Source organism: Notolabrus celidotus, chromosome 19, assembly GCF_009762535.1.
Source record: "Notolabrus celidotus isolate fNotCel1 chromosome 19, fNotCel1.pri, whole genome shotgun sequence".
NCBI classification, from domain to species: Eukaryota; Metazoa; Chordata; class Actinopteri; order Labriformes; family Labridae; genus Notolabrus; species Notolabrus celidotus.
Window position 1 is genome coordinate 14,241,566 of NC_048290.1, and position 25,774 is coordinate 14,267,339.

Here is a 25,774-nt window from a genome sequence, read left to right on the forward strand (position 1 = left end):
GATAGAAAGCAAACTAGGTCAGACAGCACATCACTCACATCAGGCCCGGGAGGCCCCTCTGGCCCGTCCACACCTCGGAACCCTCGAGACCCCTGCAGAGAAGATTGAAGTTTTCAATATTAACCTGACAGCACTATATAGTAGTATAGCACATAGAGGACCCTGTATTTAAAGTGAGGATTAATCAAAAAGATAACATTCCCAGTGTCCCTGTGCTGATACTGTGAGGCAGAGATTCTTATTTCATGCCAATTTAATAAACCTGAGAAAAGACCACAGTGAAAATAGGAGCCGATCAAGGTCAAAGGGAGCGTGGATTAAACATTTAAAAGGATTTAAAGGATTTAGAGGATGCCTGTTTGCATGTTGCTCTCATCTTACACACACATCTTATTGTTTGAATGGACCATGTAATGTTTTCGGCAACTTCCCCAACACATTGTACATAACATTTCTTCTTAAATAAGGGGCTAAAGTCACAGAGATATGCTCCTGCCTTATGGAACAACACATTTCTTGCTAAGGGTTGTGTATAAAGAGAAGAAAACTTACTGGGGCTCCAACAGAACCAGGTGGGCCAGGTAAACCAGGTGAGCCCTGTAAAACAAAACAAAAATACACTGTAGAATGTGCTCTGTGCTGTAATGCAGAATGCTCTGATACCTCAGTTAGGCATCGTGTGTCAGTGATTTTTAGAACAATTTGTAACACCCGAAAAAAATCCGTCAACAAATCGTACTGATGAGTACCTTCTCACCGGGTTCCCCAACTTCCCCTCTTGGACCCTTGAGGCCAACGAGTCCCTGAAGATGTTCATAAAAAATACATTTAAAATGCAAAACTGTAAATGTCTATTTTTCTTTTAATCTCTCATCTCTTTCAAAGCATCATGTTAGCAGCAGCGGTTTTCACCCATACAGCTCTGAATCTATCCATACACTACCTGCTACACACCAACCAGAGGAAAAGAAACATTTTGAAAGATAAATAAGCATTTAGCAGTGGAGACAGTTATAGCAGTCACATGGAAAATCATTATTTATGTGTGTAAAATGATTTAAAGAGATTGTATTTATGAGCTCAAACTGCATACAGTACAGTAAACAGTGCATGGCTCCAGTTTAGCAAACAGTAGATTAACTGTGTTTTAACTTAAGCACACAGCTGCCCTCTCTCACTACTCACCTCGTCCCCTTTTTCCCCTTTGGAGCCTCGCTCTCCTCTGAATCCCCACGGGCCCTGACGTCAAACAGAGGCGTGACAGAAATGTTTCAAATAGAACAAACACTACAGTATAGCCGCTTTAATGCACTCATGCCATGCATGCATTATTATTGTCATGTTGTAAGGTGACTTATTTCACAAAATCTGCCCACCTGTGATCCCGGACCCCCGTTTGACCCAGGCTCTCCATCCTCTCCATTTTCACCATCTCTCCCCGGGGCCCCGGCTCGTCCAGGAGGTCCTCGCTGACCCCGCTCACCCTACAAGACAGACGCCATGTATCATTCTGACTGTTGATGCCCTCTATGAACAGCGATGACATCCTCATATGTTACTTTAGGAAGACATGAATGAAAACTGACTGAGTAAAACTCGTGATATCAAACACAGCGAGTGAAGTCACAGTGATCTACTGACATGGTGGGCTTCACACTGTATCATAAATAAGAGTTTTGAACTGTGGAGACACTGACCCTCTCCACCACTCATCAGAGCCATCCATCACAGAGACAAGACACCCCTGAATATCAACACAGTGTCGAGAGGACTGTGGCCTGCAGACAGGTGGAAAATATATTCAGAGAGGATGGCTAAACCACCTGTGCTGGTAGCTCATAGTGTTATATTTACAGAGGATGATGGATACAGTGCTGCACATTAAGAGACAGGCATGACAAGTGAGTTATGTTATACTGTCACTTTTATTAACTAGGTTGTTTCACCCAGAGGGAAAGCCCTGCTACGCACTCACATGGACTTTTTTCCAAGTAACATTTCTGTTAACAAATATATTACCAAAAATGTAGTCAAAATAATATAATCTTTGGGGTCAGTCAAAAGGTCAAAGATATGAAATATTCAATATGAAATCTGGCCTGCCCCAAAGTCCTGGACCATGATTGGTTATTTGCCTTGTCAGAGGCAGGACTTTGGTTAAAAGCAACTATTTGGGATGCATTTTCTTTGTATTAAAGTTGTAGCACAATTTCTTTGTTAAAAAATCTTTTCTTCTTTACGTGTCACCACTCTGTTTTATTTATTTTGAATGATAACAGTTAAAGTAGATGGTGAAGGCATAGAGGGTAAAGGCTACCGAAACACTCATACATGCCTTCATAACCTCCAGACTCGACTATTGCAGCAGCATCCTTAACGGGCTTCCTTCCACTGACCTCCAAAAACTCCAATACGTCCAGAACTCAGCTGCCCGGTTACTCACCCACTCCCGCTATAGAACCCACATCACACCTATCCTTCAGCACATCCACTGGCTCCCCATACAGCACCGAATCCACTTCAAGATCCTGCTCAAGCCCTCAATAACCTCGCCCCCTCATACCTGACTGACCTACTCAAACGTCACTCCCCATCTCGCCGCCTCAGATCCTCAGATGCCAATCTCCTGTCCCCTATCACCAAGTCCAAGCACCGCACTTTGGGGGACAGAGCCTTTGCCATCGCTGCCCCAACTCTCTGGAACTTTCTCCCTCCAAACATCCTCAACTCTGACTCACTGCAATCATTTAAAGATCACCTCAAGACCTTCCTGTTCAAAGCATACAACACATGACCTCTACTCTCGCCCCACCTCTGTCTTTGTTCTGTTTTATTTCATTTACTTGCTTCATTTTCATTTTTATTTTTATTTTTCCTGTAAAGCAACTTTGAGTACAAATCCTATCAATTATTTATTATTATTATTATTATTAATTTGTGTGTGTGCCACCTATGCCCATGTCAGTGCCCCAGTCGGGACGCCCCAGTCAAAAATATCCGGACACTCCCCTGTAACAACGGAGAAGCTTTTCTCCTGGACATGAAGTCGTTTGAATCATTTAAAAAATTATGAAAAGATAAAACTATTCAGAAATGCAAAACCAGAAAAGATACGTTAATGTATGGGGGTGTTTTTTTTTTTTAGGAAAACTTATCTGGTCTTGTTGGCAGTTTATAAACTTTAAAACACTGACCTGTCTTGTGATCTCTTTTCTGTGGTTCAGTGTCTCAGGCTGGAAACCAACGGTTGTGGACCACACAGGCATCACATAATGCAGAAAACTATGCATGCATAATGTATGTATGTATGTATATATGTGCAGTGCATGTATATATGATGTAACCTTACAAACAAGATGACCTCGAGTTACATCTGAAGAAATCAAATGTACTCTCGTTCATGTAGGCTACACAGTGACTCAACACAAACACACACAAACTGGATCTACGTAGATTCCTTACCACACAGGCTTCAAATAGACCCAAGGCTTGTGTCCAGGTTACATGAGTGTTTCCATCTATATCAAACCACACTGTTTAGTCCTCAGTACCAACTCATTACCCGGTTTAAACCTCACACAATATATGGCATCAGGCTCACACTTTCCATATGCCCCCAGTGTGCTCACCGGCACGTGTTTATGTATCTAAAGAAGGTTTTTGACATGGATCTAACACAGTTTAATTCACCTTCACCATTTAAGGCTGTTCACTTAAACAAATGAAGTCAAAGGTTTTGAAATCTGATGGAAGCCTGCACTACCTCACAAAAAGGGGAAAGAATGTGAAACTTATGAGACAACTCAAAATAAAACTAGAGCTGAAGTCACTACGCCTCAGTGTAATCGAATTTACAAAAATATGGAACTTCTTAATTTAGCAATAAAAATAATTTCATTGCTTATTCTCTCAAAATGAGAAAGGTTACATCATAGGGAGGTTCACGGCAGAGGGTTTCCAAACACCCACTCCCTTTAACCACACTCACTCTGCTCCACCAGCTCCGTTACCCTTCATATGACTTAATATTCAGAGTTCAACTCTCTGAACCTGAATCCACTGGTGGGCCTATTGTAAAAAACTTTAACTACATGGCACATCATTGTTCAGTCTCACAGAAGCTCATGTTAAACCTGCTGAATACTTGAGGTTTCCAACAACTTCATATCTATTATAATTTGAATGAATGTGATGGTGCAGCCAAAAATAAAAGTGACCAACTTTAAGTGAAAACATCATTAAACTTTATTATTACTCAGCTTTCTTACTGATCAACCAGCTGAGTTATACTTGATACTGGTTTCTGATTGGTCAAAACTCCTTAACAGCAAATAAATCTGAATAAAAAGAGTGAGGACAAAGCCAGCAACAGCACACGTGTCATTTCAAATCACAAGAGTCATATGGAATAAGAGTTCGGCCCATTTAGAAGTTCACAATTTCACCTCTGTTGGAAGGAAATTTTGCAAAAATGTTACTTTCCTATAGAATCGGTTAACAACTTAGAGGATATTTTTAATACTATTGTCAGGTTATTTTTAGAGCACTAAACTTTCGATTCATGGTTAATGGCTGAGCAGCTAACACCAGAGAAAACAAGGCAAGAGGAAGAGACAAGCAATCGTTGTTAAAACACTCAACACACAGAGTAACCACAACTGCAGCATGGTACAGGCTTTCTTAGTGCGACAGGACAAGTAAAGAGAAATGTCAATGTTCTGACTTGACGTAAATAAAAATGTTAAGCATAATGTGATATCAAATAGTTAAGTAGGCTAATTTTAAGACTTAAATATGGATGAAAATGCTTACAATATTAATTTGACCCAATTATTGTAATCCCCCTATGTCAGACACCAACCAGATCACCTTTTACCCATCACAGTTTTCATCTGAAACCGCTCTAAAGTAAGCTGTAGGTCAGGAAGTGCGGTTTGGATGCTCACCATCTCTCCTGGCATCCCTGGTTGTCCTCGATCTCCGGCTTCACCTCGAGGCCCCTGAGAAAAAAGGATCAGGAAAAAGCATTAAACATTCAACAGTTCAGAAAATAATTACAGAGAATCTTCCAATTGTTATAAAATAAGGTTCATCATCTGCATGTATTATTATGAGGCAGCTAGTCTCTTACCTGCATGCCCAGTCCGCCATCCTCTCCAGGTGGACCTGCAGGACCTTCTTTACTCTGCAAGCTCACAGAAAGGAAACCAGCCTCAGGTCAACAAGAACCAGGAAAAAACTTGACCCCATAACAAGCAGAGTATGTAACGCTAAAGTATACTTACAGGCCAACCAGAGCGGAGCAGCTGGTAGAAATTGGTTTGCTACAGGGAGAATGAAAACAGCGTATAATATGAGAACAAGAAGCAAAAATAAAAGGACATAAAGTGATATAAAGGGAAATAAAATGATGTGTGCCTGATCTAATTCTGTCAGGGGAACTTAAACCTGACAATGAAAACCATAAGCTACTCTCAGACTCAATGAAGTTAAAGATCTGTCATTGGCTCATCACTCACTCATTCAGAAAAATGGAAGTATGTGAATGACCTCTGCAGGTTGTCCACTGAGAGTTCAAAGCACTTGCAGAAACAAATCGCCTGCTCAAAATACTACCAGACCTTTATTTCCGGCTTCTTATTTAAGAACAGACTTGCAGTTTCCACCATGCTGACATACTGCTGGGTGTGCTCTACAACATACAGCTGTGGCCACTGTAGAGATATTAAACAGATGAGGACAGAGCATCAGCTTGCACGCACTCTGGCTGCAGGGTCACAAGGTCTCACAGATAGTCAGGGGATCTACGGGTCAGGGAACGATGATTTAGTCATTTTGAACATTTGATATCTTTCAGGTAACTGATAATAAATTTCACTAAAAGGAACGAGGAGAGGGAAGGCCATCTTGTCTATGAATATCAACAAGAAAGATGTTTTAAAGAAAGCCATGTGCTAGCTAACTGGGGCTTAGATGGAAGATGGATTATATTATCATCTCTCTGGTTCCGTGGTGAGATTAGCCGGTGATGGGTTAAGTGCAGCTGAGCTCAAACACGAGCTAACATGAGGGAACAGTTAGCCTCTTGTAATATGTGCCTTTATTGACACAATTGTCTTTAAATCCTTAAAACTCTGCAATAAAAGAAGACAACCAGAGACTGGACATCTATTTGCTTTTGATATAAGTCCTGAGACAAGGTAACTTTGCACCCCTAAAACATATGCAAACAAAACATAAAGTTGGCAAAGTTGATCAGAATTTCTTAAAAGCAGAAATTTTTTGTTATTATTTTTTTTCTAAATTACAAAGATGCTGATCCAGAACTGCTCTATAAAAAGAAACATTAAACAACAATTTGATTTTTAAACACTCAAATTAGTTAAATCATGTGGCAGAATTTGCTCCGTCTGCAGAGATCTGTAACCTAGCTTGCGTGCTGTTGCTGCCTGGAGTTTCTCATTACAGCGGCGGGCTCAGCAGCATCCGTGGTGGCTAGTACAATTACGAGTGATTTAAACTCATACAACCGCATTGCAATTGCAAGTTTTTCTGAATCTGATAATACGCATGGTGACCCACCCAGTTCATCCCCATCAGCTTGCTGTTACCTTGTCATATGACATACGTGAGGATATCATGACGCAGGAACAGCAGAGCTGCTGCCTTGAAATCAATGATTAAGTCATTGGCATAGAGCCTTACTTCAAAACTCTCTGAATCCTTTTATTTCATCCAATTGGAAGTTAACCGTTTGAGGGTTTGTCTGAATCTTACTTCAATGTAAATTCTCCAAAGATAACAGAACCCCATTGCTGTTCAAACAGCCTTGCTGGTAGTATGGCTGGTTGGGCCACTGCCATAAGGACTCAGTTTGTAAATGGTAAATGGATTGTACTTATAAAGCGCTTTTCTTGTCTTTCTGACCATAAGTGCTTTGAACTATATGTCCCTTTCCCCCATTCATACAATATCAACTGATGGCAGAGGCTGCTATGAAAGTGCCTATAAGTATAACAGATGCCATTTATATGCATCAACACACCACTGACATTTGGAGCCAAGTTGGGTTTAGTGTCTTGCTCAAGGACACTCCAATATTTTTGGAGCTTCCAGTTAAAAGACATCTGACAAAGGACTTCCACCAGATCCATGTCCGGTCCATCTCCGATCTGCTGCGGTCCGGATCCGTGCGCTCTCATTCGTCAACACCCACCAGTTGCATTTTCGGAGCGCAGATCAGGACCGTCGGGCAGCCAGGGTCATGTGACCAAGGTTTTCCCGGTTTTCCCGGAATCAAGGATTCTCCTCCTCCTCTCTTCATCCATGTTGTCTTTCTGGTCCTCTGAAAACCTCCAGGCCTGGCTCCGCTCATCATGACGGTTTGTTGTTGTAGTTAAGTTAAAAAAGATCTAATGATTTCATTTTGTTTTGCTGCCCGTCTTCCTGTCCATCTGCTCTGCACATATTGATGCGTCGTGCTCCGGCATCCGGCAAAAATAGCAGTCTTGTGTATCTGATCCATTGTGTTCCGGCCTGCTGGATCAGAGACGCAGCCGGAACCCAACAGAGCGGATCCAGTTGAAGTTGAACTTTGACTAGAATAGAAACCTATCACATCCGGTGCCGTGACGGATCGGAGATGGACTGGACATGGATCTGATGGAATTTGGCCGTGACTCTACCACATTGCCTTAAATAAGCCCTGTAAGTCTGTCTTACCTGGAAGGCAGCCCACTCCTCAGCTGTGTTCTTCCACAGGTACAGGGTTGGTATACCTGCAGGGCCAGGAGACCCTGGTTCCCCTCTTTTTCCTGGATGCCCTTCACGGCCCGTCTTTCCCTATAAGACGAAAAGGAAATGGTACGTTAATGCAAGACAAATCAATTTATTACTTGGTGCAGCCCAGCCTGCTTTCTAATATTACATGACACTTGTGATTTGCTGAAGCACTGGGGCTTTGGTATACATAACATACATGTGGGCTTAATGGAAAAAGGACAAGAGTTTATAGCAGTGGGTATTAAAACGTCAAAGGTGAAATTAAGCTATAAAACAAGATGTGGCCTCAGTGCCAGACAAGCAAAAACCAGAGGACAAACTTAACACATCATCAGAGGCTATACAGTCATAAACAAGTCACAAGTCTTACCTTATCACCTTTAAACCCAGGCAGGCCAGGATCACCAGGACAGCCCTGAGAAACAGTCAAAGGAAACAAGATTACTGAAAGAAATAAAACCCTCAAAAAACAGTTCAACACTAATTGTATCTTTAATGATTTTCAGCCTTAAGTCATCAAAAAAGAGAGCCAAACAAAGCAACCATGGTTGTTTATAGTCTTTGACAGTCTGTTGAAACACATACGACTTATTATAAGGTCTGCCAACACCTTAAATTATAACACTAAGAGAGCAAGAAGTGGGAAGAGCAGAATTGGGAAAGCGTAGTGCATCCTTACAAGTCCATAGTTATAGGGGATTCTTTGTAACTTGGATGAAATGATTGAAAAACAGTTTGATTACTGACGAGAAAAGTATGAATGAATATGTGTCTTAATGTGTAAATACAAGAGACATGGCAGAGGTGAACAAAGGCATGGCACTTCATGAGGAATCTTAATATACTGTGGAAATGCATCCACCAGCCAATCAGAGAAGTGCGTTTCCTATGACTGTGTCAAAGTAACACCCTTTTGCATTTCCCCAAAACTCTCTCCAAAACTTCCAACATTCAGTTTGACACAGTTCTCGCTGAGGCTGATGCTCCAGGCTGTGTAAAGCAAGATCTGAGGAGAAAGTAGTCCTGTAAGCCAACAGGAGGTCCTCCTTCATGTTCCCTACAGACGTCTTCAATCACTCTAATCGTGCTGAGTGATCTTGCGGATTTAATGCCGGTGCGACTCCAGAGACTGGTCCAGATGTGACCAGATGTGCGGTCTGGTTCTGGTTCTATCTGCCTTGAAGTCCCTGTGATGACCCATCTCTTACACCAGGTAAGACTTCTAATTGGATAGCACCAAAGACTTTTGCTCCCTTGCACCAATCAGATAACTCTTCAGCCAGAGGGCACTATTGTCAAATTGAGTAATGCTATGACAAACTTTTCAGACCCCTTTAAATGTGTGGTTCCCTTGGAGCTCAGATCCCAGCATCAAAGACATGTGGATCAACATATGTTTGAGCAATGTAATGTTCCTGATCAAACTCAGATGGCCTCTGATGGGGAACAGCCTTTGTAAGCTGTAAAGCATAAGCAGACATCACACTTTCTCCATTCAAAAAGCTTGTTCTTATTCTTTTATCTTATCTAACATCACATCGTTCTGATATGATTCATAAAACAGAGATAAATCAGCGTGAAACAAGCCACAGCTCCGTCTCAAGACACGTCCAAAAATCTGCTACAATACAAACTACAAAAAATTAATTTTCCCACTGAGCTGTTGACATCGGGGAGGATGACTTCTTACTTTCCATAGCCATTTGGGAACAAGCACCGATTACTGATAAAGTAGCATTGAACCAGGGTATTGTATCAACAGGAAGACCACTTACTTCTGGCCCTGGTGGACCCATTCTGCCTGGTGGTCCTCTCTGGATCCGGTACACTTTGCCATCTGAGCCCAGGATCAGGTCTCCTTCTCTGGACACAATGGTCACAGTGCCAGGACTCTCTTTCCTTGGCTGTTTACCAGTTATCTTGATTCTTCGATCAGTGGTGATGGGTCCTCCCTTCTCCACTTCAGCTCTTGTAGACGGAGTTGGGTCGATATCACGAGGTGTGGGTGAGACAGAACTGGACCTTTCATAAGCCTCCTCCGTCCAAGAGTCTGTGGTTGTTCTTGGATCTGAAGGGATTTTGGGAAGTGCAGGAAACCCCACTGAGGGCTTCTTGGTGGCACCTCCGATGTCCGGATCAACTATGTCATCAGATGGTTTTCCAGGGAACAGCGAGGAAGTCCTCCCACTGGTATCTGTCTTTTTGTCAGTGGTTATATTTTCCTCTAAATCTTTGGAGGACAGCTCAGGCTTCCCCTTTTGGCTTCCCTTAAGTCCATTTCTGGAAGGTTTCCACTGAGGGTTGACTTGTCCACCATTTTGAAAGATTGGATCCAACAAGTCAGTGTCCTCATCTATCAAAAAGACATCCCCACGACCTACTGAACCTTTCCGATTGGATCCAGAAGGCACCGTCCCATCCCCTCGAGGACTCCCGCGCCGCAGAAACCCATTCTGTGGAGAAGGAAAAGAGTTATTGGAGTTTATTCAAGAATAGCCTACCAGATAATCCAACAGATGTTTCCTGGGTTGTATCATGTTTTCATGTCAATAGCAGAAAGATTGCAGATGTGTGGATGTGTTACTGTGTGAGAGAGTCCGTCTAAGGGCCAATAAAGATTACTTACACAAGAGTTTGTGGTTTGTAATTTGATCACAAATACTTCACTTAGACATAACAATAGTCAATCAATAGAAGAAGATAGCTTGAGAGCTGGAGAGAGTTTATCTGCTCTTGAGTGCAGCAAAAACAATCTGACCTCCAGAGACTTTTAAAGTATAGGAGAGGATCTGTGTTACACAAAACATTAAACTACTTTACAGATTTCAGCAGAAAAAGTGCCACACTATCCCAGCACGGAAAATCTGTCAGAGGATGAAAAAATCATTTTGAAAACCAGATCATTTGTTGTTGTAATTTCACTATCCCTTCATAAAGGTCCAAAAACTCTCTTAAATCATCAATTTAAAAACCCAGCTTGAGACTTTTTCCCTTACTGATAGCTGTCATCGTCTCTCTGACATATGGAATGATCTGCATCCTTTACATCTATTAGTTTCTCTTTTCTGGACTTAACCCATGGATTGTCTGACATCTGTTCATTCCAAATAATTTGTCTTATTTCTTTCCAACACTTGAGTGTCTACAATCAACATTTCCATGGTCCTTCCTGAGATGTCTGACGGAGCCAAACCACAGCAAACATGTTGATTATTAGGACTCCAATGGACCTCCATCATCTTAAGTTAGGAATCATCTGACATATCCAACTGTGTTAGCTTTTAGGAAATGTGCTAATGCATCACCTGTCTCTGACTTCTCTATGTCCTTAACAGGAGAAAGCAGCCTCCCTTCCTCCAAAGATTCTCCAAGAAAAATTTAACCAACTCACAATAAAATTAACCAAAGTTGTCCTCAGTTTGGTTAATAGCAAGAGCTGGAACAAAAAGTAATTATTATTGACTGCTTTCAAGAGAAACAAACAATAGTTGGAAGTTTTGTGGGATCCAGAGGTGAAAGGAGGAACAGAAGAATGAACAACATTCAGCACTATGACCCAGCCATCCCTCCGTTTTGGTCATGAAGCATTAAATGCACCCAAACACACAACAAAACACATCAATATGTTGGGCCTGAGGGACCAGTGGTGCAGGGAGAGAAGCCTTACTGAGAGGGACAGGGACCAGAGGACTGTAAATTTAGTTTGATGACCCTTATGGGCTGAGATGGAGAGCAGTAAAGTGAAGCTGAGAGTCATATGGAGAGCAGGAGTCTGCACGCTACCAGATATATGCTCAGAGTGGAGCAGAGAACAACATGTCATACAGGTAAGTTATGGCATTGCATTGAACAAAAAAACCCTATATATTTAGATATGTCACTTTCCCTTTTCTCTTGCGCACATCAAAAGTTAAACTCTTGCTTCACATCATAAAAATATGACAGTGTCTGAATAGTAGGGAGGTGTGCGTTTCGTCAGCTAAAGGCTGAACGTTATCACTCTCCCTCGGCATTAGAATTGCTTGGCAGTTATATGAACCATTAATATCTTTAATTAATGTATGCCCTAAAATAACAGTCAAACTTTGTGTCTAAGCTGTGGTGTCTTATCGTCAGCTTCAGCAGCTCCTTGTGTCTAAAGCTGATCAGCAAACTTACAGGCTGCATTGCAAAGTTGAACATGATTAACATTCAGTGTTAAACATTAGCATGTCAGCGTTGTGATCATGGATGTGATTGCATCCTGAAGTCAGCATCAAAGCCCAGCTGTGCTTAATGACAACCACACACAGATGTGAACATGGCTGTTGACTTTTGATTGAAGGTGATAATGATGGAGGATGATGATAAAGAAAACATACTGAACGTATCAGAGAGAGAGAGCTTTACTTTCAATCAGTTTTTAAGAGCGACATACAAAATGTTTGTCTGCTTAATCCAAGGTAAGATTTACTTTTGGCCCATTATCTGAATTCTTTCTGGCATAAATTCACCCAGACTTTACAGATGCTTTTCCAGCCGTATGAACGTTTGATGATGAACATTTAACACACTCCATGACTCCAGCCTCCTTCTGATATGCCATACTTCAAATGATTTGACATCTCACCTGAACAAATACTAATAACTAAGTATTTTCTAAGAACGTCTGGTTAAAGTAATTTTCAAACCATAATATATATCTATCTGTAGAATCATCACCTACATTAGTGACTCTGGTAACTTGAGATCCCATCTGTAAGACTTACCCAATCGGCTTAAGGTAACTGTTACAGCAAAACTCAATTGAGCAAGGTCTGACTGAATTATCAAAATTAATTACTCGCACAAGTTGAAATTAAATTAGCAACTGAACCTTCAGAAATCAAATCTGAAATATAAGAACAGCTGACGGTCTTTAAATGTTATCTGAAGGGAAACCAAGCCCCTGATTGAGAGCTAGTCGAGTAAACAAAGACCCATGAAGGGTGGAGATAGGCGACAGACCAAACTGTGCCACAGGATCAGCATCAGTTTATCCTCAGTTTTTCTCTCCAGCAGTCTGACAAACTCCCCTATAAACACCAACCTTGGTGATGCTTAGTAGCAGTAGAACAGTTTGGCATTAAAAAACCTTAGTAAGATGCTATTTCTCCATTTTATTGTAAGTTACATCAGTCCCAAACTGAAAGGGATCGTTAGTTGCATGAGGTCAAAAGTCAAAAGTAAGTGTAATATCAACAAAAGATGCTGTTCAGCTTGGCCTCTTTGTTTAGCAACCACCTGCAGAACCTGCACGGATGCTAGGTTACACAGAGAAACAGACAGGGACAATTTTACCACAATATTCAGCTAACTTTAAAGAGGTCCGACCCAAACACCAATGCGGGTAAATTAAGTACGCGATTGAGACAATTTTCAGCTCTTTACTTTGCTGCCAGGAAGCTTCTTTGTTTCATAACTATTGGCAGACACATGCATGTTACTCTGCCTGCATATCCTGTGAGCAGTACACTCACTATTGACATGACACTTATAAAACCACATTTCCAAAACCAAACAATCTCTTTAAACCAAAAGATGTGGAAAAATATACCTTTAACCTCAAAAAGAATTACCCAATCCAGTCCCAGTACAGACTGGGAACTCAGACCTGCAGGGTCCGTCATGACAGCCAGGCCTGAAGACACATCTGTGTCAGGGGAAGATGGCTGGCTCGAACAAAAGCAAGTTAATGTTGCTGGTAAATGTCAGCTATAGGGATACCTATGATATAGCAAATACACTGTGTGAAAGGACCTTTAATCATTATGACCTCTAATTAAACACGCTGGAGCATAAAACTTCACAATCCAAAGCCCTTCAGGTCCTTTACTCTCAAACTTAACTTTTAAGAGTCTCTACAAAGCAGACACACCAAAGCATGCATCTGAGTAGTTATCTTGTCAAAAATATCTTCAATAATAACTCTTAAAACCTTTACATCCCGTGCCAAGACCGTGTTTACAGTCTGAAACAGCAGGCTTTAGCAAGCACGGACACTGTGCTTTTTCAATGTGTGTGTTCTGGCCTTAATATGCTGTCAGCACACCGTCTAGCACAGGCACAGCATGAGTAATAAAGGTCTTTGCCCAGCCCAGGTCTATAGGTGAATAATTGACAGTCAGGGTATCAAGTGTTTGACTCTGGCAGGTTGCAATGGCTGCAGGCTGAAGAACAGACAGAATAATTTCCCAGGCTCTCATAATGCTTTTTAATTCTCCTGGCAGACCACGACTCTTGGTTTTCTTTCCCTTGAAATAAAAACATGCAAGGCCACAAGTATTTTCTTTTTCAGTGTGTGAACCCCTGGGACTCTTAAACCACATTTATAATGGTCAGTGGTAGATGGGCTGCACTTAATCTTTGATCTCTGATATTTCAACCACTTGAAGCTCTTTACACAACATTCAAAAACAACTCATTCAGATACATTCATACACTTATGGTGGAGGATCATTAAGTAATTAACCTAATTCAGATTCTCACACTGATGGAACAGCCTTTTGGATCAAAGTCAGGTACAGTATCTTAAGTCACTTATGCACGTACGTGGATTAAAGGAGTCTGGGATCAAATCATGGATCTTCTGATAAGTTGGCTCACACCTCTGAGCCACAGGATCATATTATTTATCTGTTCTTCTGTTGATGTGTTAGTCCATAGACAGTATAACAAGATGGACAGCACAACTGCTCCCCTATAATAAAGCCAAAGCCAGCAAAGTGTAGATCTGTGGCTACTTCTGATGGTTTTGGCAGTAATGTTTAAGTGAAAGGGGAATCATAAGGCTGAAGGAAAGAACAATTTAGATACTACTGTGACAGTTTATGGACAGACCAGGGACTCGTGTGCAGAGAAAAGTCCAGGACAAACAGTCCAGGGGTCGCACACAGCAAGTCGGTCAGCAAAGGCAAACAAATCCAGCAAGGGGAAATCCACAAAATCAAAATACAAAGGTCCGAAAACAGGACAGTAAACACAAAGAAAACAAGGCTGGAGAGCATAAACACCATCATCCTGCTTCTGCAAGAAAGTATTAAGTGTTTGCTTTAGTACTGAACATCTCCACAACTCAGGTCTGTCTTTTATCAGACTAACTAATTCATCAACATTTTATACATTTGGCATATTTTTATTTTTAGACATTTACATTTCATGTGGCATTGAATGTGTAAGCTAATGCATAACATGTATAAAGGCCATAGAAACATTTCTGCCTTTACTTTTTTTGGAAGCCTTTCCAGCCTTTGAAGCAGCCACTGGTCGGACTTGCAGAGACTTGAAGCTTCTTAATAATCCATCACACTGTCACATGGGCTTATTCTATTATTGTCTCAGTTGCAGAATCACTGTGAGGATAAGAGGTTAAAAGTTATCTTAATATTCAGTGTCTGTGCTGCTGCTACAGTGGTGGGATATGTTGCAGATGACAGCTTTGAATGAAGCTCCGGTGACTTCACACTGTGCTAAATAAAGAGAAGACATTTAAAATACCTGACAGATGAGGTTGTTGTTTATCACATGTATTTGACAAAGAACGATGCCATCACGTTGGTCCCATTTACCAGGAAGTATTTATGAGTGAATCTGTCTTCCAATGAAAGATCATTTAAACATCATGACTCAACTCTCAACAAATACTGACAGTAAAACAAAGTAAATAAATTAAAGTTAGGGCAGATGTTGACTCAGCACACCTGGACTAAATTAATGGTTATAACAAACCACTGTGTCCCTCCATCAGCACAAGCCTGCTCAGAAAGCTGTGTCCGTGTGCAGCGAACAGATCCTCTGTTATAAGAGCAAAGAGAAATCTTTGGAGGCCTCTCAGCCTGACACAAAGAGCTGCAGGCTACAGCGCTATCATCAGCACACACACACACACACAGACAATGAACACTTACTTCTACAAAGGGCTAATCAAATTGCAAGGTCTGTAAATCTAACCAAGACACAGGTATGCAGACGGTCTCAGACTGGCTTGGTCTTGCAAGCAGCAGAAGGCGATTTTGTCTGGAAAAATGACGACAGTGTGCTGATGTTTCAAGACTGAGGGCAGAAACACATGGCAGTGTTTGAGTTTTTAAAAACAAACTGGAGTGTTTGAAGAAATGAGTAAAATGTTGCAAAAAATATTAGATTTTCCCAGGAACTGAAAACAAATGGTTGAAAATCAGCAACAGAAGCCTTCTTAAGTAAGGGGACACCTAATTGGAACCCCCAAAAACGTGCACTGTCCAAGGTATCATGACCAATGAACAGTATCAAATCACAACAAGAATGCAGGTTATACATGTGGGTGTATTTTAACGCCTATAAACATGTGATCTTATATTCCTACAGGAGCTCAAAACACCTCCATGATCCTGGACTGAGTTCCCAGCAGGACCACCCACATGCCACTGGTGGCTGTGATCAAAGCGCCAACCCGATCGCTTACAGTGATCCTGAGATAGGAGGTCATAAATGTAAAAGGAACAAAGAAGGACCCTGTAATCAGCAAGATTATACTGGAATGATTGGTTATAATTGGACGAGATTGTCTTGGACACTAGTGGTAACTCAATTTATGTGACTGTTATCTGTATTCTGATGTCTTGCTTTGCCACACGACTGCAATGTTCAAATACATATGCTGCATGAGAGGTGTGCTGTTGTATTGTCTTATAATGTATAATAATGAATAGGGGTGAGTATTGGCAAGAACCTCACGATACGATACGCATCACGATACTTGGGTCAGAATACGATAGTATCACGATATCACAATATTGTGACATATTGGGATATTCAACACAGTTAACTAAGAAAAAAATAGAGATGGTGTCTATGTAAATCACACAATATTACTCAAAATTGAAAGGACAAATACAGTCAAAACTACTTGATTGAAAACAACCTTTGCACTTTATTGTTTTTGAAATACTGAAGTCGTATTTTAGCCAACTCGACTAAAATATAATTTTTTATTTTTACAAAAAAAAAAAATCAATATCAAGAGTTAAAATATCAATATTATATCGGAGGTCAACGTATAGCGATATATTGCTGTATCGATATTTTTTCATATCTCTAATAATGAAGTCAAAAATCCTAAACAGTGTCTGGCGGTCTGAACAGAACCATTTTGCTTGGTATACCGCAACAAATATGCTTTGTGATTGCAGCACAAACACCAGCAGCCAGAGATATAACACTGTGCACACACAGACAAATTACATCTATACATAAGCCCCTTCCATCATATGTTAATGGAGGACTGCTAATTAGAATGGCAATTTCCAGAAGTCATTATTAGCTAAACATTTTAATGATTCATTTCATTGATCGTGTAGCTTTTAAAAAATTACAATTTGTTTCTCATTGCAATTTTATTTTTATTTTTTCCAGAACCCAAAAGGATCTTCATTAAATATCATAAATCAAAAAGGAATAACATCAAGTCCTTACATTAGTAGATTTTGTTGCTTCAATAATATGTGAATAAATAACCAGTCATCAAAACAGTTCTGCTCCACTAACACAGTCAAACCTCAAGGAGAGTTGAAATGTTTTTTTTGTGTTAATCAAACCAACATCTCATCTGTAAGAAAATCAATTCTCTCCCATCTAGAGTCAAAACAATAATCTCTGCATTGTGTTCATTACAATGGTTTGCAGAGCATTTCCCACCCTGCTGCATGAGGGTCATCAAAGAGAAAGTAAAGACAGACGTGGTGTCTGTACAGAGTTAGAGCAGGCAGTACCTTCCCTTTCCGTTGCCTCTGACCTTGCACGTGCAACCTGTCCAAATCCAGCAACAGCAGCAGGCAACCCAGCAGCAAGTACCATCCAACATGGTGGAGCATGACTGCAGGAGACACCTCAGGTCTGTCTGCACTTTAACTCTGTGCACATTGTACCCAAAGGCAGACCTCTGCACAGGAGGCTGATCCATCTCCCAGCAGACACACCCACACACCTACTGGGTACACACCCTTCCACATGTACCAACCATACATCTTGTAAAGACAATACATCTGATCTGGCATATGTAGGAGACTGGGCCCAGCCCATTAGCCTTCAGGGTGGAGGCAGCTCTGAGAACACTGAAAAAGAGAAAGACAAGAGGAGATGTGCAGGCTTTTACACGGTGAAGACATGCTGCAAAAAGTCAGAGCATGCAATACATGTTCCAGTCATGTTAACATCAATGTCTTTAACTGTTAGCCAGCGGTCCACTCACTGAACTATATGGAGGATGCAAGTGAACGGCTAAACGCGGTGAACTGTTAGCATAACACACAAACCACAACTACATGGGCAACTGAAAACCTGCTGCAGTGAATAAATGCTCTCTCTGACTGAGGGAAGCAGAACGAAAGAAACCAGGGTTGATACAAGGGAATCCCTACTGCTTTCACACATGCACACAGCTAGACCTAAAGGAAACCACAAGCCTCTGGAGAAGAATTAAAACAGGGGAAGGCTGCAGTGCTATGATTCAGCAAAACAACCACAGTTGAGGGAAAATTTGAGGGTACATTTTGATGGAGGATTGTCTGAGGTCAGCTTGATTTACTCGACTGGGTTTGATGCTGAGAGGAGACCTCCTCTGCATAAAAGTTGAGAATTGCGGAGCAGCTTCTTGCCACAGGAAGCATTACTTCATTTCTTTTAGGAACAAAAGGAGAGGTGGTCGAGCATTAACTGCAATAAAAATAAACGAGAGCAGAGGGAGGTTGATTCAGGGCACTGCGGGCGCTTCAAGAGCTGCAGGGCAGATGTGTGGGGGAAATCAATGATCTCTTTTTAATTTTAAACAACTTCCCGGTACGTCTCACTGCCACATAATAGCTTCCAGAGAGCCCCGCTGTCTGTGCTGGAAACACAATCCGTTCTGCATTTCAGAGGGGGACCTGTAGTGTGTAGATGTTGGCTCTTATGGTTTGCTTTATTACTGTGAAAACTACAGGTTGCTGATGTAGCACAGTTATGGTGTCTATCATCCCGTAGCATTAACACAGCTGATTTATCATCAGTGTATACATTTTCTGTACTAAATTACAGTTTTGGAGAGGTAAATTATAAGTTGGCGCATGTTGCGGCTTCTCGCTTTGAGAGAATCATTCAGCGTCTCTTAGTGACGAAGAGAGAAACAACTTGTGCAAGAGCTCATCTTGCATGTGCTCCATGATTTGAGGGACACCGAGCTTGTCTGTAATTTCTTTATTGTTTCTTTATTGTTATATTGGAGACTGTTACAAACCTCGCCAAGCAGATGAAAAGATACTTCTCATCTGACAGTTAGCAGAAATGTAATTTTCATTTCAAAACAAAAGCATTCTCTGACACTTTTTACAGCAAACACAAAGCAGACTTCCTCGTCTTTGTGCTTCAATTAAGTCAATTGTTTGCTTGAAGTTTATGTTTATCATTTACTGAGTCTTTGTCTTGGATCCAGACTCTAATACACCAGATGTACTGTTGGGATTGTTTCAGTATAAGTCTTCATAAGCGTCTTAGAAATGAGAGCTCTGTTTTTGCTGCTTTTCTCTCTGATGCTGCTCGGACATGTTCCTGCTGCAGTATGTCATCTTGTACTGCATTGCAGGAAGATGACACACACACTTTGAGCTGTGTTAATGCTTGGAGCTCTTTAATTTAAGTGTTTTATGAGACAACCAACTGATTATGTTGATCTTTTAAAAATAGCTCACTTCAGTTTCCACAGAGCTCGAAGACAGATAGAAGATGAGGGCGAACATGTAAGCTCTGATTCTTATCTCTTTTTGTAGGGGGGATATATACTGTACACTCAAATACTTCTGATGCCCATGTGACCATGTATTTCTCTGCCCTTTAATGCAGAGGTATCAGAACTTTGAAGGAGTGTCCAGACATCCATAAATCTGTCTAAAAACAATGGAAGAAAATATCCCTACAACTCCAGAACAAAAAAAAGAATCAACATGTTTTTAAATCATCTTTAGTGCCAAGCTAATAGATAACACCTTGTCTTTTATTGCAGCAATTTGCCACAAAGTAAATAAATACAGTCTAAAACATGAAGTGGTTCCTGTGGATGGATGCATTGGCTTCATATATTGACAAACACAAATACAGGGCATCTCTGAGTATCCTCAGCAGACAATGGACATCAGGAGGGGATCTGAGCAAGCAGCAACCTCCAGTCCCAAAATATGAAGCCCATGCGGAAGTGTTATAAACTGCAATTCATAGAGCATCCCCTTGATGCTGGCTGCAGAAACACTGGACACCACGTACACACCAATTCAGAGAGACGATTCTTACAGCAGAAATAAACATGTTTACAGCTTGGTTCAACAAACGGCTTGGGTCTACTGTAGCTGTTGGCTAGGAGGCTCAAACCCCACCTCTTTACCTCACACTAAGCTTGGTTAAGTTAAGCATTACCAATACGGCTGCCACCACCGATTGGCTTCAAAACAGCGCTCAGAAACAGATGGGTGACGTCACGGATACTACTTCAATTATTTATACAGTCAACAGGTCTGAGCCACCTCTAACATTAGCTAAGCTTGTATAGCTTGAGTTGTTTTTCGGTTCAGGTCTCTTCCATACTGAACCAGGGAACACGTGCATTACAGCACTTATAACATCAATGCAGGCTTAATAGTCATGTTTCCTTCATTTATTTTTTACATTGTCTAAAGAGAGATGATCAGGACGGTATTTTGGCTTCACACCTCACAATGGGAGGAGGCATGGCATTCATATTGATATACAGTCAATGCTCTGACCCCTGACCTTTGCTTCATTCAGCTGCTGCTTTTGGCCAAGTAGGAAGCAGAATATCAGAGAAAGAAGCGATTAAAAAACATGAAAAGAAAACAAGTCAGTCAACTGCAAACAGTGCATAAAGTTTGTTTAGAGCTGCTGTCCTTCATGAATCCTGAATCTTTACACGGCTGATTATCCCGTGCTGATTCACGTCTTGTATATGAATCAGTTAAAAACAGAACGGGTCTTCAGATCTGATGAGACATTTATTCATTAGCAGCAATATATTCTTAGTTTAACAGAACTTATCTTTTACTATCATTTAACCCTTTACAGACACAAGAATTCAATCATTGGTTAAGTTATTTAATGAGTAACTCCTGCCAGGCTCTACATAAATACTTCACAGACCCTGGTGGATTGACAGAGTCACGGAGAAGTGTGAAAATAATGGATAGCTTTTTCCACCTCTTTGTTTTTGCCTCAGCTGGCTGTTAAAAAGCTTTTGTTTGACAAGTTTTATGAAGCCGGCCTCTCCAGGGACCCCAGTGGAAACACTTGGCCGTGATAGGACATGGAACAGGACTATAACGACCACAAGTGTGTGTATTTATGCCTGCGTGTGTGTGTGTGTGTGTGTGTGTGTGTGTGTGTGTGTGTGTGTCTGCCTCTCTCTCTCTGACATACACTGTGGTACTACTATTTATAAAGCTGAAAGCCCTCAGACAAACTGGATTCACTCTCGTGCTGACGTTAAGTCATGAAAAAACAAACTCAGGCTCTGTCATGCTCCGTCTCTCCCTCTAACACACACTTTATTTTAAGAACAAGAACATTTCTACCCACAACATTTACTTTCTGATGAAAAAATAACATGTTCACTGTCAAACACCCAACAGCAACAAGTGTATTTCAATTTACTTCACTCATATCTTAAAATACACTGAAATAAAGAAAGGAAGGAGTTCTGACTGAAGCAGGGCATTTCACAGAAGAGGGTTCAAAGCCATTAACATACGCTGAAGTTCATAACTCTGGCCTTGTGATTACATGTAGCTAAGGTCTCTGACCTCCAGGAGTGTTTAACATCTTAGTGCACGGTGGAAGAGCTGCAGATTAACTGGTGGAGTGCCATGTCTCCAAAGAGAGCACCTGTCAAGGGAGCTGCTGGCCCCAGACAGGACATGCATCAAAGTCAGGAAACCCCTACAACGTAGCCCCACAGTCAGTAATGTTACGCTTCAAAGACGACAGCAGCAGACCTTAGTGAAAGAGAAATAGATCTTGTTAATGTTATTTGAATTTTTTTCTTTTAAACATGCAGATTGTGAGGCGAGCCAGAGACATGACGGCTGTACCTCCACCGGTCTGCTCTGTGTGGCTTTAATGAGGAACAGGCTGCAGACTGCTTGCTAACCCATTCACTGTTCACTACTCGCTAAGCTGCAGTTTAAAATTACTCTTACTGTTAATCTGCAGATCTTTTTTGTTAGTTATTTTATTTTGTTTATAAAATGTCATCACAGGTTTTAATGACGACAAGCAAACCATATTTGAATTAAATATTTTGTCTGGCCGATCAGTTATGATGAAGAAAACATGTTGGCTTTAAAGAGAAAGCTTAGAGACAGATAGAATAAGAAGATCTATGAAATTTAAGGACCATGTCTTTAAAGTAAATATGAAGCTGGAGCTAGCAGCTGGTTAGCTTAGCTCACCATAAAGGTAGGCATGAACGAAGCAGGCAGGATCAAGGCTCTTTCTCGTTGTAAGCAGATCTGCCCATCAGGAACTTTAAACTCCCAGTTAATGATTTGAATTTTACTTTCTAAATATATAATGTAGCCTGGCACTTATTCCAAGACTCATTTTTACATTAAAAATTTGTATTACTGTGAAAAACTTCAAAATCTATTTGCAAACTCTTTGCAAAGCTCCAACAATCAACAATCCTCCATTATAGTTTAATAAATGTGACTACATGATGTAAAGTAAATAATCAGATTGGTTGTTTGAATGGGTGCACTGTTTCGGAGTGCAGAAAAAGACACCAGGAGAGAAGGACAAGAAGTTAAACATACAGAGACAAAAATAAAGAGGGAAAGAGAGGTGCAGACAAACAGCCAGAGAAGATTCAGACTCAATAAAAAAGGGAAAAACAGAAACAGATGAAGAGAGAGAGACAGATAATGAGAAAGAGATGCACCCAGCTGAAGGAATTTCAGTGACTATTAAGACAGATTTGGTGCAGCTTGTTGCAGCAAACATAAATCCACCACAGCACTAAACAGCAGGAGAACACATCGAGCACATCATCACAAAGGCATCTCAATGCCAGCCTGCTGGGAGAACTGTATACGGTGGAGCTGGCACGACACGGTCTGGTCTGCTGTCATGCTGAGGCAGTACACTACCACATACGGTAAAGAGAACTACATGTTGCTGCTTCTATACTGGCTCATTGCATGGACATGAAAATGTAAATTTGTTCCAGCTGTTTGACTCAAGGTGCACAGTCTTTGCTTTGTTTATATTTCAAACAGTTTCCAGATACAAGGTGTATTCTCTAAGTGCTCATGTAAACAACAATAATATGTTTCAGGTACTTGACTTTGTCCGGTCCAGGAGATTAAACTACAGTGTGTACAGTCCAAACAAACACATTCCTGAATGAACAAGCTGGTACAAAGTGGATATATCAAGGGTTTGAATATTCACCCTCATCAGCACAAGTTTTAAATGTTGAATGTTATGTTGTCATTACTTCATTAATGAGCTCTCAGATGGGGCTGATCAGTTTGGAGCTGATTTTGGGTTCACACTGTGTTTGGCCAGCTTCACTTGGACTCCTTAATCACACCCATAACTTCAACATGAGGTCATCGCTGAAGAGACACTGTGCCAGGGAGTTCAATGGCCCGTTTAATGTGATAGTTGAACACAATGAACATGGAGATGCTGCCAAGAATGACTGACACCTTCCCTGATTGTTAGACCATGATGGGAGGAGTACCAGCGCAGGTCCCGCTGCTTATACTGTTTCTGTTAAGAGATAAAACTGAACAACTTCACTGTTATGAGCTGTATCTGAGCAGTACATATAACCAAAGCTCACACTGTATGGCACAACTATCAAGTAAGACCTCAGTGTGCTCACACTTTGGGCACTAAATTGTGACAGAGCTTTGACATTTTTCAGGTGAGGATGAAAATGAAGAAGAGTATAATTTACTCCTCCCCTTAAATGGATGCAAACTCATTTTTCAACCTTAGTTTTTATTTCTGTAACTACAAACTTTAATTTATTTGAACAAACTGAGTTTTAATGACATTTTCATTAAACAATTTTACTTTATTTCATTCTTGATCTTAGATTTTAAAATATGTTGTGTTTTCATGCTTGTGTTTGTTTAATGTCACATTTTAAATTTGACATTTTCTGACAAGGTATGGCGTTATGGAATTAACCTGATATTGGATCTATGATAAGATGTTGGGCATACGGGCAACCTGCGGGGGTGTCAAGAGGCCTGAGCCAGCTTCAGGATGCAACTCGACACAGAACAGATTCAATGTGTGAGTCTTAATCCTTGGGGAGAAGTTCTGAGGTGAAGCAAATGATTAAAGGTAAATTTTGGTTAAGATAAGATCTGCTGTGATTCTGTGTCCGGCGGGACAGTAAGACTCTGCAAGTTACGGACTTCAGAGCAGCAAAGGGGGGCTGATTATTTAGAATAATCCCTCCTAATTTAAATAAATAATAAGAGAGAGAGGGTCGATCAAACATAACTGGCTGCATATAAAATTTAAATGTTTGAAATGTTTGATGTATGTTTTTGTTGATTGTTACTGTTTTGTGTTTACTCTGTAAAGCACTTTGAATTGCTCTTTGTATGAATGGTGCTTTATACAAAAACTTGCCTTGCCTTGTCTTGCCTTTCCCTGCCTATAATTTGTGGTATTGGATTGCATCAGATTACACATGTTGTCATAATATTATGGCCAATCTACGTCTATTTCAGTCATCCACATCCCACGATGTCATGGTGCATTCAGGTGCTATTTGCCATTCTGTGCAGAAACTAAGTCGTGAAGTTGGGCAATCAGCTTGTGGTCTGCTTTCACTGTGCAAGAGTACGCTGTCGGCTCACCAAAATTTCTGAAGTGCCAGAAATACTCCGACCACCCGGGAGCAGCTGATCTTGCCATGATTGGTTCTCTTGCCCTGCCTGTACGCTGCACGGCAAACAACGCGTGATCAGGACGAAATTAGTCTAAACTTCAAAATCAGTCGTGTGACTTAAAAATCGGGCCAGATTTGGCCTCAATTTGCAACACATGAAACCCAAAAGACCTTGATGATAACCACAGATTACAGGCAGTCCTGCTCTCCATTTTCCTCAAAATCACACACCAATTAACCACTGGACAGTGATTCTGATTAAAAACCATACAATCTGAGCACAAGCTGCATTTAATCAAAACAGAGCTGATGAACGACTTTACGTGCTCTACAAAGACCTGTGAGCAGACAGAGACTGATGTACCGGAGCACAGACAGGTCAGCCATACAGGCGTCTCATGGAACACACAGACACACACACATATATACAGAAACACATGTGCAAAGTGGACCAGTCAGCCGAGGCCGAGAGGTGGGCCGGCTGGTTGTTGCTTCAGACGCCTGAGGCTTTGCACCGCAGCAGTAATTAATGCCAGACGCCGTTTTCACAGACTGGTGACATCAGAGCAGCGATTGGTTAGTGACTTTAGCTGTCAGAGACCGGTCAGTGGGTTACATATTTCTACTACAACAGCAGCAAACTGAAACACTGCATGATTTTCTAGATGTTTTAACAGCTCAATAAAGAGGAAATTCTTAAAACAGCAATAAAAGAAAAGTAAAAACATCAAACTTACTGTTCTGCTGTAGCTGAAAAATGATTCGTCTTCCCCCAGCAGGTCTTCAAGGTCATTTGAGGCCAGCAGTATATTCTGTATGGAAACAGTAGAGATAGTTTCTAAAGTTGAGAACTACAAACAGGTTCAGGGTTAAACTGATGAACAAGCAAACACTTGCTGTTATTAAATTCACCAGACTGGATCAAAACCCAGTGGAGACTGTGGAGTTCTTATTGTCATCCTCCACTGATCTTTTATTATGCTTCACTGTATATAAGTATGTCAGAGTATTAACTGCAGGAGTCTGGGTGTCTGGTCTGTGGGC

The 25,774-nt window shown here is 41.0% G+C and overlaps 1 protein-coding gene across 1 annotated transcript in view; it reads right to left on the reverse strand.

Annotated features, from left to right (window-relative positions):
* Positions 1–25,774, reverse strand: part of si:ch211-196i2.1 (collagen alpha-1(I) chain) — a 109,170-nt gene that overhangs the window by 43,498 nt on the left and 39,898 nt on the right. Inside the window, exons 7-18 of the mRNA XM_034709677.1 lie at positions 25,468–25,542; positions 9,558–10,235; positions 8,153–8,197; positions 7,723–7,842; positions 5,286–5,324; positions 5,132–5,185; positions 4,947–5,000; positions 1,377–1,484; positions 1,186–1,239; positions 750–803; positions 553–597; positions 39–92 (exon numbers count right to left, since the gene is read on the reverse strand). Of these exons, the coding sequence (XP_034565568.1) occupies positions 39–92; positions 553–597; positions 750–803; positions 1,186–1,239; positions 1,377–1,484; positions 4,947–5,000; positions 5,132–5,185; positions 5,286–5,324; positions 7,723–7,842; positions 8,153–8,197; positions 9,558–10,235; positions 25,468–25,542 (1,380 nt within the window). The remainder of the gene's footprint in view (positions 1–38; positions 93–552; positions 598–749; positions 804–1,185; positions 1,240–1,376; positions 1,485–4,946; positions 5,001–5,131; positions 5,186–5,285; positions 5,325–7,722; positions 7,843–8,152; positions 8,198–9,557; positions 10,236–25,467; positions 25,543–25,774) is intronic.